Source organism: Calonectris borealis, chromosome W, assembly GCF_964195595.1.
Source record: "Calonectris borealis chromosome W, bCalBor7.hap1.2, whole genome shotgun sequence".
NCBI lineage: Eukaryota > Metazoa > Chordata > Aves > Procellariiformes > Procellariidae > Calonectris > Calonectris borealis.
Window position 1 is genome coordinate 2,466,033 of NC_134351.1, and position 12,164 is coordinate 2,478,196.

General features: G+C 46.4%; 1 protein-coding gene across 1 annotated transcript in view; it reads right to left on the bottom strand.

The window, feature by feature from the left end:
• The window catches only part of LOC142074710 (netrin receptor DCC), a 566,907-nt gene that overhangs the window by 147,727 nt on the left and 407,016 nt on the right, over positions 1-12,164 (bottom strand). Inside the window, exons 10-11 of the mRNA XM_075135512.1 lie at positions 3,127-3,275; positions 1,801-1,939 (exon numbers count right to left, since the gene is read on the bottom strand). Coding sequence (XP_074991613.1) covers positions 1,801-1,939; positions 3,127-3,275 — 288 coding nt within the window. The remainder of the gene's footprint in view (positions 1-1,800; positions 1,940-3,126; positions 3,276-12,164) is intronic.

Here is a 12,164-nt window from a genome sequence, read left to right on the forward strand (position 1 = left end):
GGTGCCTATTTATTTCTGAATTAAACTTAGGACAGACTGGCTCAGCCTTTTTAAAATGAAAGCACTGCTCCTCCTGACCCCCCGCAGCCTCCCTGCCCGGCTGAAGCCCTTTCAGACCGTGCTTTCTCCACCGCTGCTCCTCCAGAGGCCAAGGAGACCCGCAGGGTAACTCAGGGTGGCAGCAACTCCAGCGGCAGCGGGTGGAGGTGAGACGGGAGCACCGCTTCCATAGGGGCCATCACCGACCCGCGTGCCACCCAGGGACCCCTGCAGAAGCGCTCCATGCTGTAGACAGGCTAAACAAATACAAGAGCTTCTCCGGTCCACGATACCCCCCCTCTGCTGATTTTCTCCAGGACCTATGGAGCTTCTCCTAGCGCTGCCCAGAAAAATTGGTATTTTTAGTTGATCAGGTGAGGCATTCAGAAGCAACTGGGTTACCAGACAGAGGGAAAATTGCCATTCTTAACCTCATACAAATTTTCTGCTGTTTTGGGAAGAGTAACAAGGGAGAATTAGCAAGGGATCAACTTTATAATAAAATTAGATAAATAATTGTAAATATAAAGGGATCAATCTCAGTTACCCTGGTTCTCCATTCAATTGTTTTCCCCTAGCATCAATCGACAGCATGGAAAGGAACAACAGAGACATTATCATGCGACTGAGGTGCATGCCGGGCACCGCTTCCGAATGCGCTCCTTAGCACAGGGTATCTGCTACACTTCTGAGGGGAGAAAAACCCAGCACGTTGAACATACCTAGTTGAAGCCCACGGCAACGTATTTCTTGCCTACTCCCTGATACTCTCATGTAAAAGTAAACATTTTTTCCCCATGAAGATAACCTTAAATTAGTGATCCAAACGCAGGCCAGGGCCACCCGAACTCCCATATCTTGCTTTATTAGCATGAATGAAAAAGAAGTTGTCCAAATTTTTATCAGAAGGAAAATTAACTGTTGATAAATCTCACTTTAAAAGCTGCGTTGACACCTCTCACGTCATTTTTAAATAAGATGTTGATATGGAAAAAAACCCTCTGGCTGTGGGGCTCAGTCAGGAGCTGGCGCATCCCTGAAGCCTCTGGAGCCTGTCTCTGCTCTGGCTTCTGCTTTATGAACTCTCACCAACCCTGCTGAAAGAATTTTTCCTTCATTTTTATCGTTTTTACACTTTTGTAGCCCAAATGACTCCAATGAAGTTATTCCTGTTTTAGCCAGGTGTGGGGATGAGGCTCAGTGACTTCAAGAGGAGTCAGGCGTGCGTAAGTTTTGTGATATCAGACACAACTAAGTGCTTCCGAATGCAAAATAAAATTCAATTTATCGCCCGGAGCTTGCGAGCCACTGGAGCACGGCGTGAGCTCGGGGCGGGATGATGGTGCAGCCGCTGTGACGAGCAGAGATTGAAGCCCTGGCACATTTGCTACCCCTGTGTTTAAAGCACAAGGAAAACCCAGGCAGGTGGCTCTTCAAATGCAGCTGTAAGAAAAGAGCTTCTGTTGAAAAGCTGAAAGGATACGCCTGTGCCTAAGGTAAAGCGAAAATAAGGAGAGAAGGACACCACCCTCCTCACTAGGCGTAGGAATAATGAACCGAACCAATTACCCCTGGAGACCAACGCCAGCTCAGAGGGTACCACCGCAGGCAGGTACTCTACCTGACTTCTGTCCTGCACGTTCAATAACCTCCTCGTTTCATTGCTGCCTCTTCCAAAATACGGTGGCAGAAGAAAAAGTCTGACGATTGCAACCGATAGACGCAACCTGCCCACCCCGGGGCCTCTCCGTCCCCACTCACCATCCGAAAGTGTGGTGACCGTCACATCCTCGGTGGAGACGCCGGGGCCGTAGCGGTTGTAGGCGAGGAAGCGCAGGGTGTACTCGGTGAACTTCTTCAGCCCCTCCAGCCGGTAGGAGAGCCCCTCCACCTCCACGTTCTAGCACACAGAGACGACAAACCAAGGGGAAACGTGACAGCCCGCCCCACGGCCACGCCGAGGGGGGAGCGGATTAGAGGCGAGCTTGTCACTCTTGGAGAAGTAGAGCTAAATCCTTATTTGAGTTGGTATAACAGGCAATTTGTAACAGAGTGGCTTCTTACAGCTCAGGTCTCGGCACTGTCTGCAGCCCTGCCCACGGCTGCGGGATGGAGGGGAATTCAGCGCCCAAGAGTTGTGTTTTGTTACTTAGGGTGCAGGAGAAAAGGGGGGTTTTTTGGTTAAGCCAGTTGCTACTGCTCCACAGGTACGTGACAGGGAAAGAAGAAAATAAAGGCACAGAATCAAAAGGGAATTTTGGAGAAAAGAAGGAAGTGAAATAAAGCAAGAAGAGAAAAAAATGGGGATGGTATAAAAGTTCCCGTAAGGTTACTGAAGCACCTGCCACAAGACTGCTGATGCCTGCGATTATCGCGTGCTATCAGGTCAGAAAAAAAGAAGTCTCCGCTTTCTTCCCTATTCTTAGCTAAAAACCTATTCAGGCCATACTCTACCCACCGAGCTCATCTCCACTGCTACTGCTGCACTCCTACCAAATACTGGTTATTAAATGGCCAGTGGGAAGCCCCTGAGCAGTCTGCAACCTGCAGAAAGCAAGGTTGCTTGTTTGCCACTCAAAAGCACGTGCTCACGGCAGAGTTAGGAGCGCAATTAAGTGCACAGCATCAACACCAATTTTTACTATGAGCATCTGCCAGTCTGGAGAAAAAACGCAGTGTTTCTAGCCTGGATCCATGTTATTTTACCCTCCTACTTGAAAGAAGTTACAAGAAGTGACTAAAAATATATATTCTACAAAGCACGTAGAAACTACCATTAATGTGTTGATGGTTTTGCACAATATAAAGGGAGAGTCTAAAGGGTCTTTAAATGCTCTTTGGCATTATTCTGAAATTTCAGTGTAAAGCTGAGGAATGGTTAATATATAATAGGCTGCCTCTTCTACCTCCAGTGAAAATTTATTTTGCTTGATTTGCTCTTTTATCGCCGGTCTGTGCAACATTTACCTAACCCGGCGGATTAATCTGTAAAATTTGAGCCTTTACAGTGCTCTAAAGACCTGCAGATGCCTGCACCAAATATCTCCTTTTCACAGGGAGAGCAGAGCTGCTCCGGTCACCACTCACCTGCTCTCTTCCAGTCGCCGTCTCCGTACAGAAGAGCCTGTAGCCTTGAACGGGGCCGTTTGCATAGGCAGGGGGATCCCAGGAGACGAGAATCGAGGTAGGTGAGGTAGACACAGCCCGCAGGTTTTCCACCGGCCCGGGAACTTGCACTGCAGAGAAAGGAAAGGAGGTGTGAAAGCCCCGTTCCCGCATCGCCCACCACTGCAGGACCCAGCCCAGGGGACACCTCCGGGGGATGCCCGTCACCGCTCTGCTTCAGCACTGTACGCCTCAGAAACTCCAGACAAAATACGAAAGGAATGATAAACCCATGGAAAAAACACTGCGGAAAGACTGCTGCAGATTTAGCACCGTGAATACATGAAATACTGAAAAGGGTTGTTCCTTCTAGGCTACATCTCTGTGCCTTTGGCTCAGAGGACGGACTTCATCTTAAAACTGAATTTCCGGGAAATGATTAGCACAAATATCTAACGCACGCAATAGATGCATTTACCTTGCGGTAGGAGGAAATCGCAGACACACAAATCTGATCATCCAAGGCCAGTTCAAGCTAAGGACTGCCATTAGAGGAGCCATTAGAAAAACCCGCAGGCGAACACCAACATACAACCCGGCACAACCCCAAAGCCATCTCATAAACACACTGACTGCGAGCTTAAAGTTGCTTTCATGTGAGGCACCGCTTAGTTGTGTGTGTTTCTGTCCCAGCTCTATATGTACCAGCTTGATGCTATTAAATTATAAATTGATTTGGTGCACCGCAGCAAGATTTGGTCTCTTTTAGCCTTCAAAATCCCTCTCCTAGCTTCTACTTAGACCATTTGCACATGTTGCACACACATACCCCGTTTATGCTATCTGTTTAAACTCCTTTACACGTTACTCGCTCTCTTTTAGCTGCCTGAGGGATCGCAGATGATGGCTGAGATGAAGCATGAAGGGCAGTCCTTGGCACGCTCTAGTGAACGAGGGAGCCCACAAAGGCTGGGCTCTAGGCTGGTATCCCCCCGTTTAGCAACGGCATGAGGCTGCTCCTGCAAAGTCACTGGTAGCACGGAGCAAGGCGATGGATTTGGCCAGAAGACACCATACAGCTCTCCACATAAAGCCCTGGGTGACTGGGCTGATCTCGGAGCTGACCTGCTTGGAGCCCGGAGACCTCTCATCGTCTGCAAACCCTAATTTGCCCTTAAAAGTTAGGCCTCAGCAGCATAAGCTCCGATATTAATATGTAGTCCTAGTTCTGCTCTTAAATAATATGCCTGTGTTTGCACGGTGCCCAGCACTTACAGAAACACAGGGCTGTAACGAGCTCACCTTATAAACCAAGTAACGATAATAAAAGTGTCAAAATATCCCATCCTTGAACCTATTAACTGGTTTGATTAGTTCTGAAAATACAGAGGTTTGATACAGGTTTAGCCTTACGCAGAGATCATTTGAAATGCAAAATTTAGATTGCCTTGACACCCCATCGTGCTGGTGGGTGAAGAAGCACACAACTCCTCTTCAAAGGACAACACAAAACCATCCCGTGTAATTGTTAAGCAAACCACACTGGGTCACCTTTTGTTATACAGACTATCTTAAAATGCTCCAATTTCATGCTGAATGCAAATTATCACCCATCAACTACATCATGCTTTTGGATGTCAGCTTAAAACACTTATTAAGACAGAGAGCTAAAAAAGCTTAATAAACTGTAACTACCAGCAGCACCAGAAAAACATTCCCTGCACGTCTCTGCTGGACCTAACCCAGCAACAACTGATGTTTGGAGATGATGCTGTCCATAGCTTATCTGCGCCTTCATCTCAAACTCAAGGAAAATTGGAAGAAAAAAAGCCGAATTATAATTGTGGCGCAAATGTAAAGGTCAAGCAGAAGGTTATTTCTGAAAATCTTCAACACCAATCAGTACCTTTTTACTTTCAATAGGGAGCGTGCTGTGGCATAACACAAACTATTGTGCAACCGGCAGATAACAGAATTACAGCTCCTAGAACAGGCTTTCCGCAAAGTTACATCCCCATCACAAGGCAGTTTCGCACTAACAGCTCTCTTTTGTAAATCTGTAAGCGTGCGGCGAGATAGCCGAGGAGTGCCTGACCCCGCGCTCCCTGGATCCGTCCCCCTCCTGCAGAACAGGGATGGCAGAGCTGGGCATCAGAGAAAGGTGCTCAGACACGTCACCAGCTAAATACAGATAGCCTTTGATCACAAGTAATTTCAAGTTTAGATGCAGCGTAGATGTATTTAAAATATTTTTATTTCCTTTGCCCAGCTTTCCTTTTCATCCTATTGCAATATTTCTGACAGGCACTCTAATGTGCTTAAGGTCTCAGCATTTTCAGCACACACAAAGCATTTAATAATCTCTCCTGATCCCTTCTGTCAAATAATAATCTGGTGAAAATTGGCATTAAGTTTTAAATCTTTTCCTAAATTCTTCTTTTTCTAAATAGCAGAGAGGCCCTAGAACTGCTTTACGTTCCATTAAAACAAGACATTAAATGATGTTTCTTCTAAAGTCAGTCTCCTACAACTAATAGCATCCTTTCTCTGAGAAAAAAGGATAAACGAAAGAGGGCAGGCAGATGACTGATGCGTTTTCTTCTACCATGGGCTCCACATAATGCTTCAACGTATTCCAAAACCCGCCGTGCCTCTGAGAGTGCCCTTCCGCTCCCACAGAAGATCGATTCAGCGCCTCGGACTGTTTTATAAATACAAGCTACAACAACTGCTTGCAAAGAGTTTGATGTTGCTCTCACAACTGCCAGTTTTGGGGTTATTTGGTGGAATTACTCCTATTCAGTAGCCGTAAAGGCAATCAGGCCCAAAGCCAGAAATGGTCAAATGCTTTACTTTGGGTTTTTTTTTTCAATGCTGATTTTAGAAATATGCATTAACTGCCTTTCTGTTATGGCTAATGTCAGCTGTCAGTATGACTGATCTTGTATTACTGGGGCGAACAGCTGTATCCGCGCCGTGCTCTAAGAATTCGCCTCACGCTACCCCAAAACCCAATGTCCCTGGGGCTGAAAGGTGATACTTGCCATAGCACCTGATATATACCTTGATTTTAGGTATATATTGTTGCAGAAATAAGTACCTGCGTTCCTAACATATTCACTGCAGAGCAGTACTGTTGTGTTTCTGAGCTGAGCTGGCCCCAGCAAAGAGGGCTGTCCTCTACGTAAATGGTACGTCTTGCTTTTAATCTTCCAGCAGTTCTCAAATCTTATAGACTATGGGCTATTTTTAGAGCTAACCTCCTGCCAGCAGTCCGTATAAACCCAAAGAAGTCACGTGCAGTTGGCAATAGGTGAAGCGCCTCCAGAGAACGTCCATAATTCATACCCTCCCTCCATCTCACAGAGCAGGAGGGCTGCACATCTGTCTCCTGTCCTGGCTGCTGAGGCACCACGCACACGGGGCAAGCTGGGAGCCCCTGGCAGGAGGAACACCACCCAGGTTCATACCTCCAGAGCACAAGTTGAGTCAATGCAGCTTGACTTTGGAGTCAGCAGACCCGGAGGAGCTCAGCAGGAGGGCTTCCCAGCTTGAAGTGGGCAACAGCTGCTGGGAAGACCTGGCCACTTGTAGGGTACAAGGGCTTTAAAACCTCTAGTAGCCCTGCAAAGTTTGATTTATTGTAAGAGCATCTCTGTACGCCAGTAAAAGCATTTCCTTATTGAGAGACTCTGGTATCGACCCCGCTCATTTTCAGTTGCATAAAACCAGAGGTCCATGTAGTCAAATGCTCCTCAAAACCTGCAGGAACACAATTTCTGCTCTCAGGAGCCTTCACTACCCTTGCACAGAGATTTCCTCTTTGCTATTGTTCACTTAAACTTTTGATAACAATAGTTAATAAGATACAAGAAAGATACAAGCGCCTAAAATAGGAACGTAGGCAACTACGTCAAAAATTGCTTGGCAACTGCCTAAACAAGCTATATCTCTCTCAAACCTGACATTTTTATACAGTTTCTGAAGCTTTGCCTTCTGCACCCCGGGCCACTCTGCCTGTGCTGGTGGGAATCCAGCTCATACCGAAGGCCCACTGGAGACCAGGGAGAGGAGCACCTGAACTCCATGAGCACAGCTCTGGCACGTAAAGAGTTAGTTACGCCACGACTGTTGCCCTAAGCTCTATCACCAGACACTGACCTTCTTTCAGAGCTATGGATGGGCTCCAGCCTTGGGCTCGGAGGTGTATTGACGCAGAATTATGCATGGCAGCCTTTGGACAAGAAAACAGAGTCATAAAGACCACCTTGAAGTTGAATGCCCAAATATGAGGCGAAAGGATCACGGTCCTACTTGTTTTCTCTCTCCTTTTGGTCCCAGGGGTCTTGACTTTTGCTGCCTATAGTCCAAACCAACCTCCCGCCTAATGGCCACGACGCTCCTGTGCCGACTGCACCATTCCAGGCATTCATGCTCTGAATCCTTTCAGGTAGAAGAGAGCATTAAACCTTCCCAGGAGAGAGCACGTACCACCGAGCACATACCACCACCAAGCTTTTACGAGGAAAACAAAACCACTTATCCCAACTCATTTTTTTAAAGGAATATGCCTTTTAATTCTGAGTTAGGCTTCCTTGGTCTCCAGCTCTGTGTCAGGCTAGCCACCTCCATCATGAAAGCTGCTTTTTAAAAACATTTTTCCTAGTGATTCATTCTTCTCTATAATGAGATGCAATGATTAAAATGTTCTTGTTATTACATTTCACTTTTCGTTTAAACAGCTGGTTCTGTGCTGATCTGCACTGAAAACATTTCAAACGTAAAACATTTATGAAGCCACTTGCAGTTATTGATAATAGAGTGCATGCTTTGATTGCGCCTTTGATTTCCCCCCCCCTTCTTTCTCTGTAGTTAACAGCTTTAACGATATTTCATTAAAATCTGGTTCCGTGCTGCACGGAAAGATGCAACTTCAGAGAGCCTGCAGGCAGCATAATTATTAACTCAGCGAAACCTGCTTCCCCGCACCGGACACGCTCTGAAGACATGAGAGTTGTTTGGCAGGACTGCCCCGGACGCCTCCAGTGCTATCCACGAGAGCTGGCGCCGGGGTCAGCTTTTGGAAGTGGCTGCATTTATGTTTTCATAGTCTTCTGGTTTTCATCAGTTTGCCCTTTAACTCTTCACGTGGTGCCCAGCTGCGCCCCACAGATGGATGCGTGAACCTAATATTCTTCCATTTGTTAAGGAACACGGGACCAGGGATGGTACCACCAAGTGATGTGACGGAGGTGGCTCAGCTCCGAACTCTGCAGCGAAGGGAAAGTGCCTCCTTGGAGCTGCCTTTACTGGAGGAGGTTTGGAAATGCGTCCTCCTCCACCCTCCTGCTGCGGAGGGGCAGAGGCTCGGGGGGAGGATGGGGAGCGCAGGGGACCTGCGCATCGCCAGAGACCCCGAAGGTGCCAGTGGGGCACGATACCACAACACAAATTCCAGAAAGCCTGGACCAAGAGGCAGGTGGGAGCATGGTGTTACCTTCTTATCCTGGATAGCACAGGTGGGAATGGCTCAAAGCTGTGTCAGGGGAGGTTTAGACTGGACATTAGGAAGCATTTCTTTACCGGGAGGGTGGTCAAACCCTGGAACAGGCTTCCTAGAGAGGTGGTCGATGCCCCAAGCCTGCCAGTGTTTAAGAGGCATTAATACCCTTAACAACATGCTTTAACTTTTGGTCATCCCTGAGGTGGTCAGGCAGTTGGACTAGATGATCGTTGCAGGTCCCTTCCAACTGAAATAGTCTATTCTGTTCTATTCTTGCCAAATAAATCCTTGGCCAGAAATGGGTAAAACAGTGACGGCAGAAGCAGCTCAACACCTATACAGGCTCTTAATTAATAAAGAAACTTTAAAAAGTATCTTCAGTACCCAGCATTTCCACTCCCATTTTTATTTTGCCTGACTTTCAAACATTTCAGCATATATCACAGTGCACAGTTCTAGGAATCGAACTGCTGTAACCAACCTGTTAGCCCTGCTACTAAACTCAGAAAGAGAACAATATTTTAAATGGTTTCCTACTATTCTTATTACAAGTGACTGATGGGCTGTATTTGTGGCAGGAAAACCACAAGACTGTGGATGGAGGAAGAAGTCATCTATATTTGCATCGGGGAGAAAATCCCTCTGTGAATCAAATTTTATTAAGACTTCACAAATGTCAACAAGCTATTTGAAAGCAAATACGGGGTGCAAACACGAACGCTAAAATAATGTCATCAGGGAAGAAATAGTCTGCAGTCAGTGAGATAAATTCATTTTGAAAACAAGCTTTTGTTACACAATCTTCTGGGTGTCCAAACCTGCCCTGCATTTGTTTGAGGTCTGAAAAATGGAAGGAAAACCTTTCTGAATGGAAGAGCGTTTACAACGGCTGGAGGCCCTGCTATGCACTTATGAGCAATTATAGCATCTGCAGAACTAAAAAGCAACTCCTATTGACTTCAATAGGGACGGAAATTCAACCTTTTATTTTGAGAAACAGTGCACAGAAAGATAGGTTACAGCAATCCTGGCTCTGGCTCAGACTTGCAGAGGGAGCTTGGATAAATAATTTAGTGCTTTTATGCTTCAATTTCCTTCCCATAAAATGGCATAATAATATATCTCCTACCCATTCTTTATCTTACCTATTTATATTGCAAGATTTCTGGGGTAGGAAGAAAGGTCCAGATAAAACAAAGATGAATGTATGTCAAATGGAATCGAGACAGCATTTCAATTCCTTACATCCAAAGCTATTTTAGAAATGCTCGGCAGCAGCCCGTTTTATAGGACATCTTCTCTTCGACCTTCTCCTCCGCATGGTGCTGTGCTGCTGCCCCTGCAGAGGACCACGGCAGTTACAGCTGAGCACCTCAGGGTGACGGCACACCCGGGTCCGAAGGGAGCTGAGCGGGATGGTTAATCAAACAAAGCGATGGGCTGGGGTGTCCCACAGAGACAACCGATATGGAGGGGGCCAATGGACCTACCTGAATTGTTTAAATGATTTGGCACTTCCCAGGAAGAGTAGGCTGGAGCGCATCCCTGGCTCAGCTGCAGAGGTCCAGGAGTCTGTCTTCTGTCTCAGGTCTAGTCCCTCCGTTAAATTCGTAGAAATCATAGCACAAATGGCCTCGATCATGATTTAGGTCTCTAGACACGGCTGTCCTACAATCTCTACAGAGGTAGCTTTGTTTCTGATCAACAGGTTTGAGAAGAGCTTTGTCCCACCATTCAGGAAAACCTGGTGGCACTGGATCCGCTGGAGGCACTGAGCAGGTCTCTTCCCAGTGCCCAAATCAGGCTCGGTGAAGTTTATTTCATTGCAGCTCGTTACCAGTGCCCCAGTCGCCACTGTTTTAGGAGAGCTGTAGGGAGACAAACACGTCCCAGTGGTCTGCAGCTCAGCAGAGATTTTTGGATGAATCTCAGCAAAGTGACACACCAGTGCTCTTGTCCAGAGAAGGACCAGACAGGGCCACAGCGAGCTGCCAAATCCGGCTGGTGAAACCCTGCCCCGTCTCTCAGCGAGCGGAAAGGACGGCCACGCTGCCTGAGGACTGCGGCATCGCAACGCTCCCGTGAGGGACGTAAGGACGAAGGAAACGGACCCGAGTGCAAACGAGCTTCCAACTGCAACATATTACTGCTAAGGTGGCATCTTCACCACCGTCAGCTGCCGCTCAGTGCTCACCCATACCCCCGAACTGCCACCTTCTCTGCACGCAGGGTGAATCCTGCCCTGGCGAGGGGTGCCAAGGGTGGTCCCACTGTCCTACACCCCTCCTGGTTGAGGGGCATCCAGGCAGGGCCACTGTCCCTCTGCATTACTGTTTGCATCAGGGACCTATAAATATGGAGATTTCATGCAAATAGTGCAATGCCTTGATTTGCATAGTTGATTAAGATATGCTCATCTGTTCTGCATTTTATTTTTTTCAGATAAAAGTGGCTTTAATTTTCCGCTCCTTCTCGGCAAGTCAGTCAAAGCAAAGTATTTTACTTGCCATAATGGTGCCTTTGCATCTCAGCAAACCTGGAGCAGAATTACAACATACTTCTAGTCGGTGAAGCTTATTATGTATAAAAAGCAATGATTAGGTGACAAGCACCGAATTCTTCATCTCAACCACCTCCATGAACCACTAAAAGGCAGAAGTGTGCGGCACAGACAAACCTCAGAAATGGAAAAATCCCTCTTCTCATTTAGAATATTTTCACTGAAGCAGATTATTTGTGGTAAACATGGTTTTCACAGACATGAAAACATTTGGAAAAAATAGTGACAATTTTTGCTTAGCAAGAAAAACGAAGCAAAGTAATTCCATAATGCTGAAACATCCAGTAATGACATTTTCAAACGAAAATACTTCTTTTCTAAATAATTTTTAAATTACTTGCACCGATTTTGGTGTAAGCTTTTCACAAGTTTTACATACTCAATGACAGAATGAAATATACTGTTGTATTAAAGCAAAAAAAAGGAAAGCAATCAAGAATTGTTTTCGCTGTACTTCAAAATACAACAAGAGCCTCCAGCATCATAATTTCCTACAGACCCCAAACCTCTGGTCCTTGCCCTTCTCTTGTTATCCTCAACCTATATTTAAAGAGTCTGATGAAAAACACAAAATAGTTTTAAAGAAGAAGTAAGCACAAAGAGAAATGTTTTTAATAAAAAAATACTGTCACTGTTCTTTCACAAGTAAATTTTAAGTTCATGAAAAATGGACAGAGACTATTGTGAGGAGAGGAGGAGATCTATTAAAAACAACAGGAAAAACTATTTAATTTAACACTATTTTAAATCCCTGGGAAGTATCTGTAGGACCGGAGAAAAGGTGGCTCTCCGCAGCGGGACGTGCGGCAGGACCGGCCAAGGCTCAGCGGACGGGAGGAGGTCTCCTCTGCGTTGGCAGTGCCGCTGGGGAGCAAGACCGCGCCGAGAGCGAGGGCTACAGCCGCGCAGGGGGTTTACAGTGGGAAACAGGACCGCATCGTTCTCAGAACCTCACTC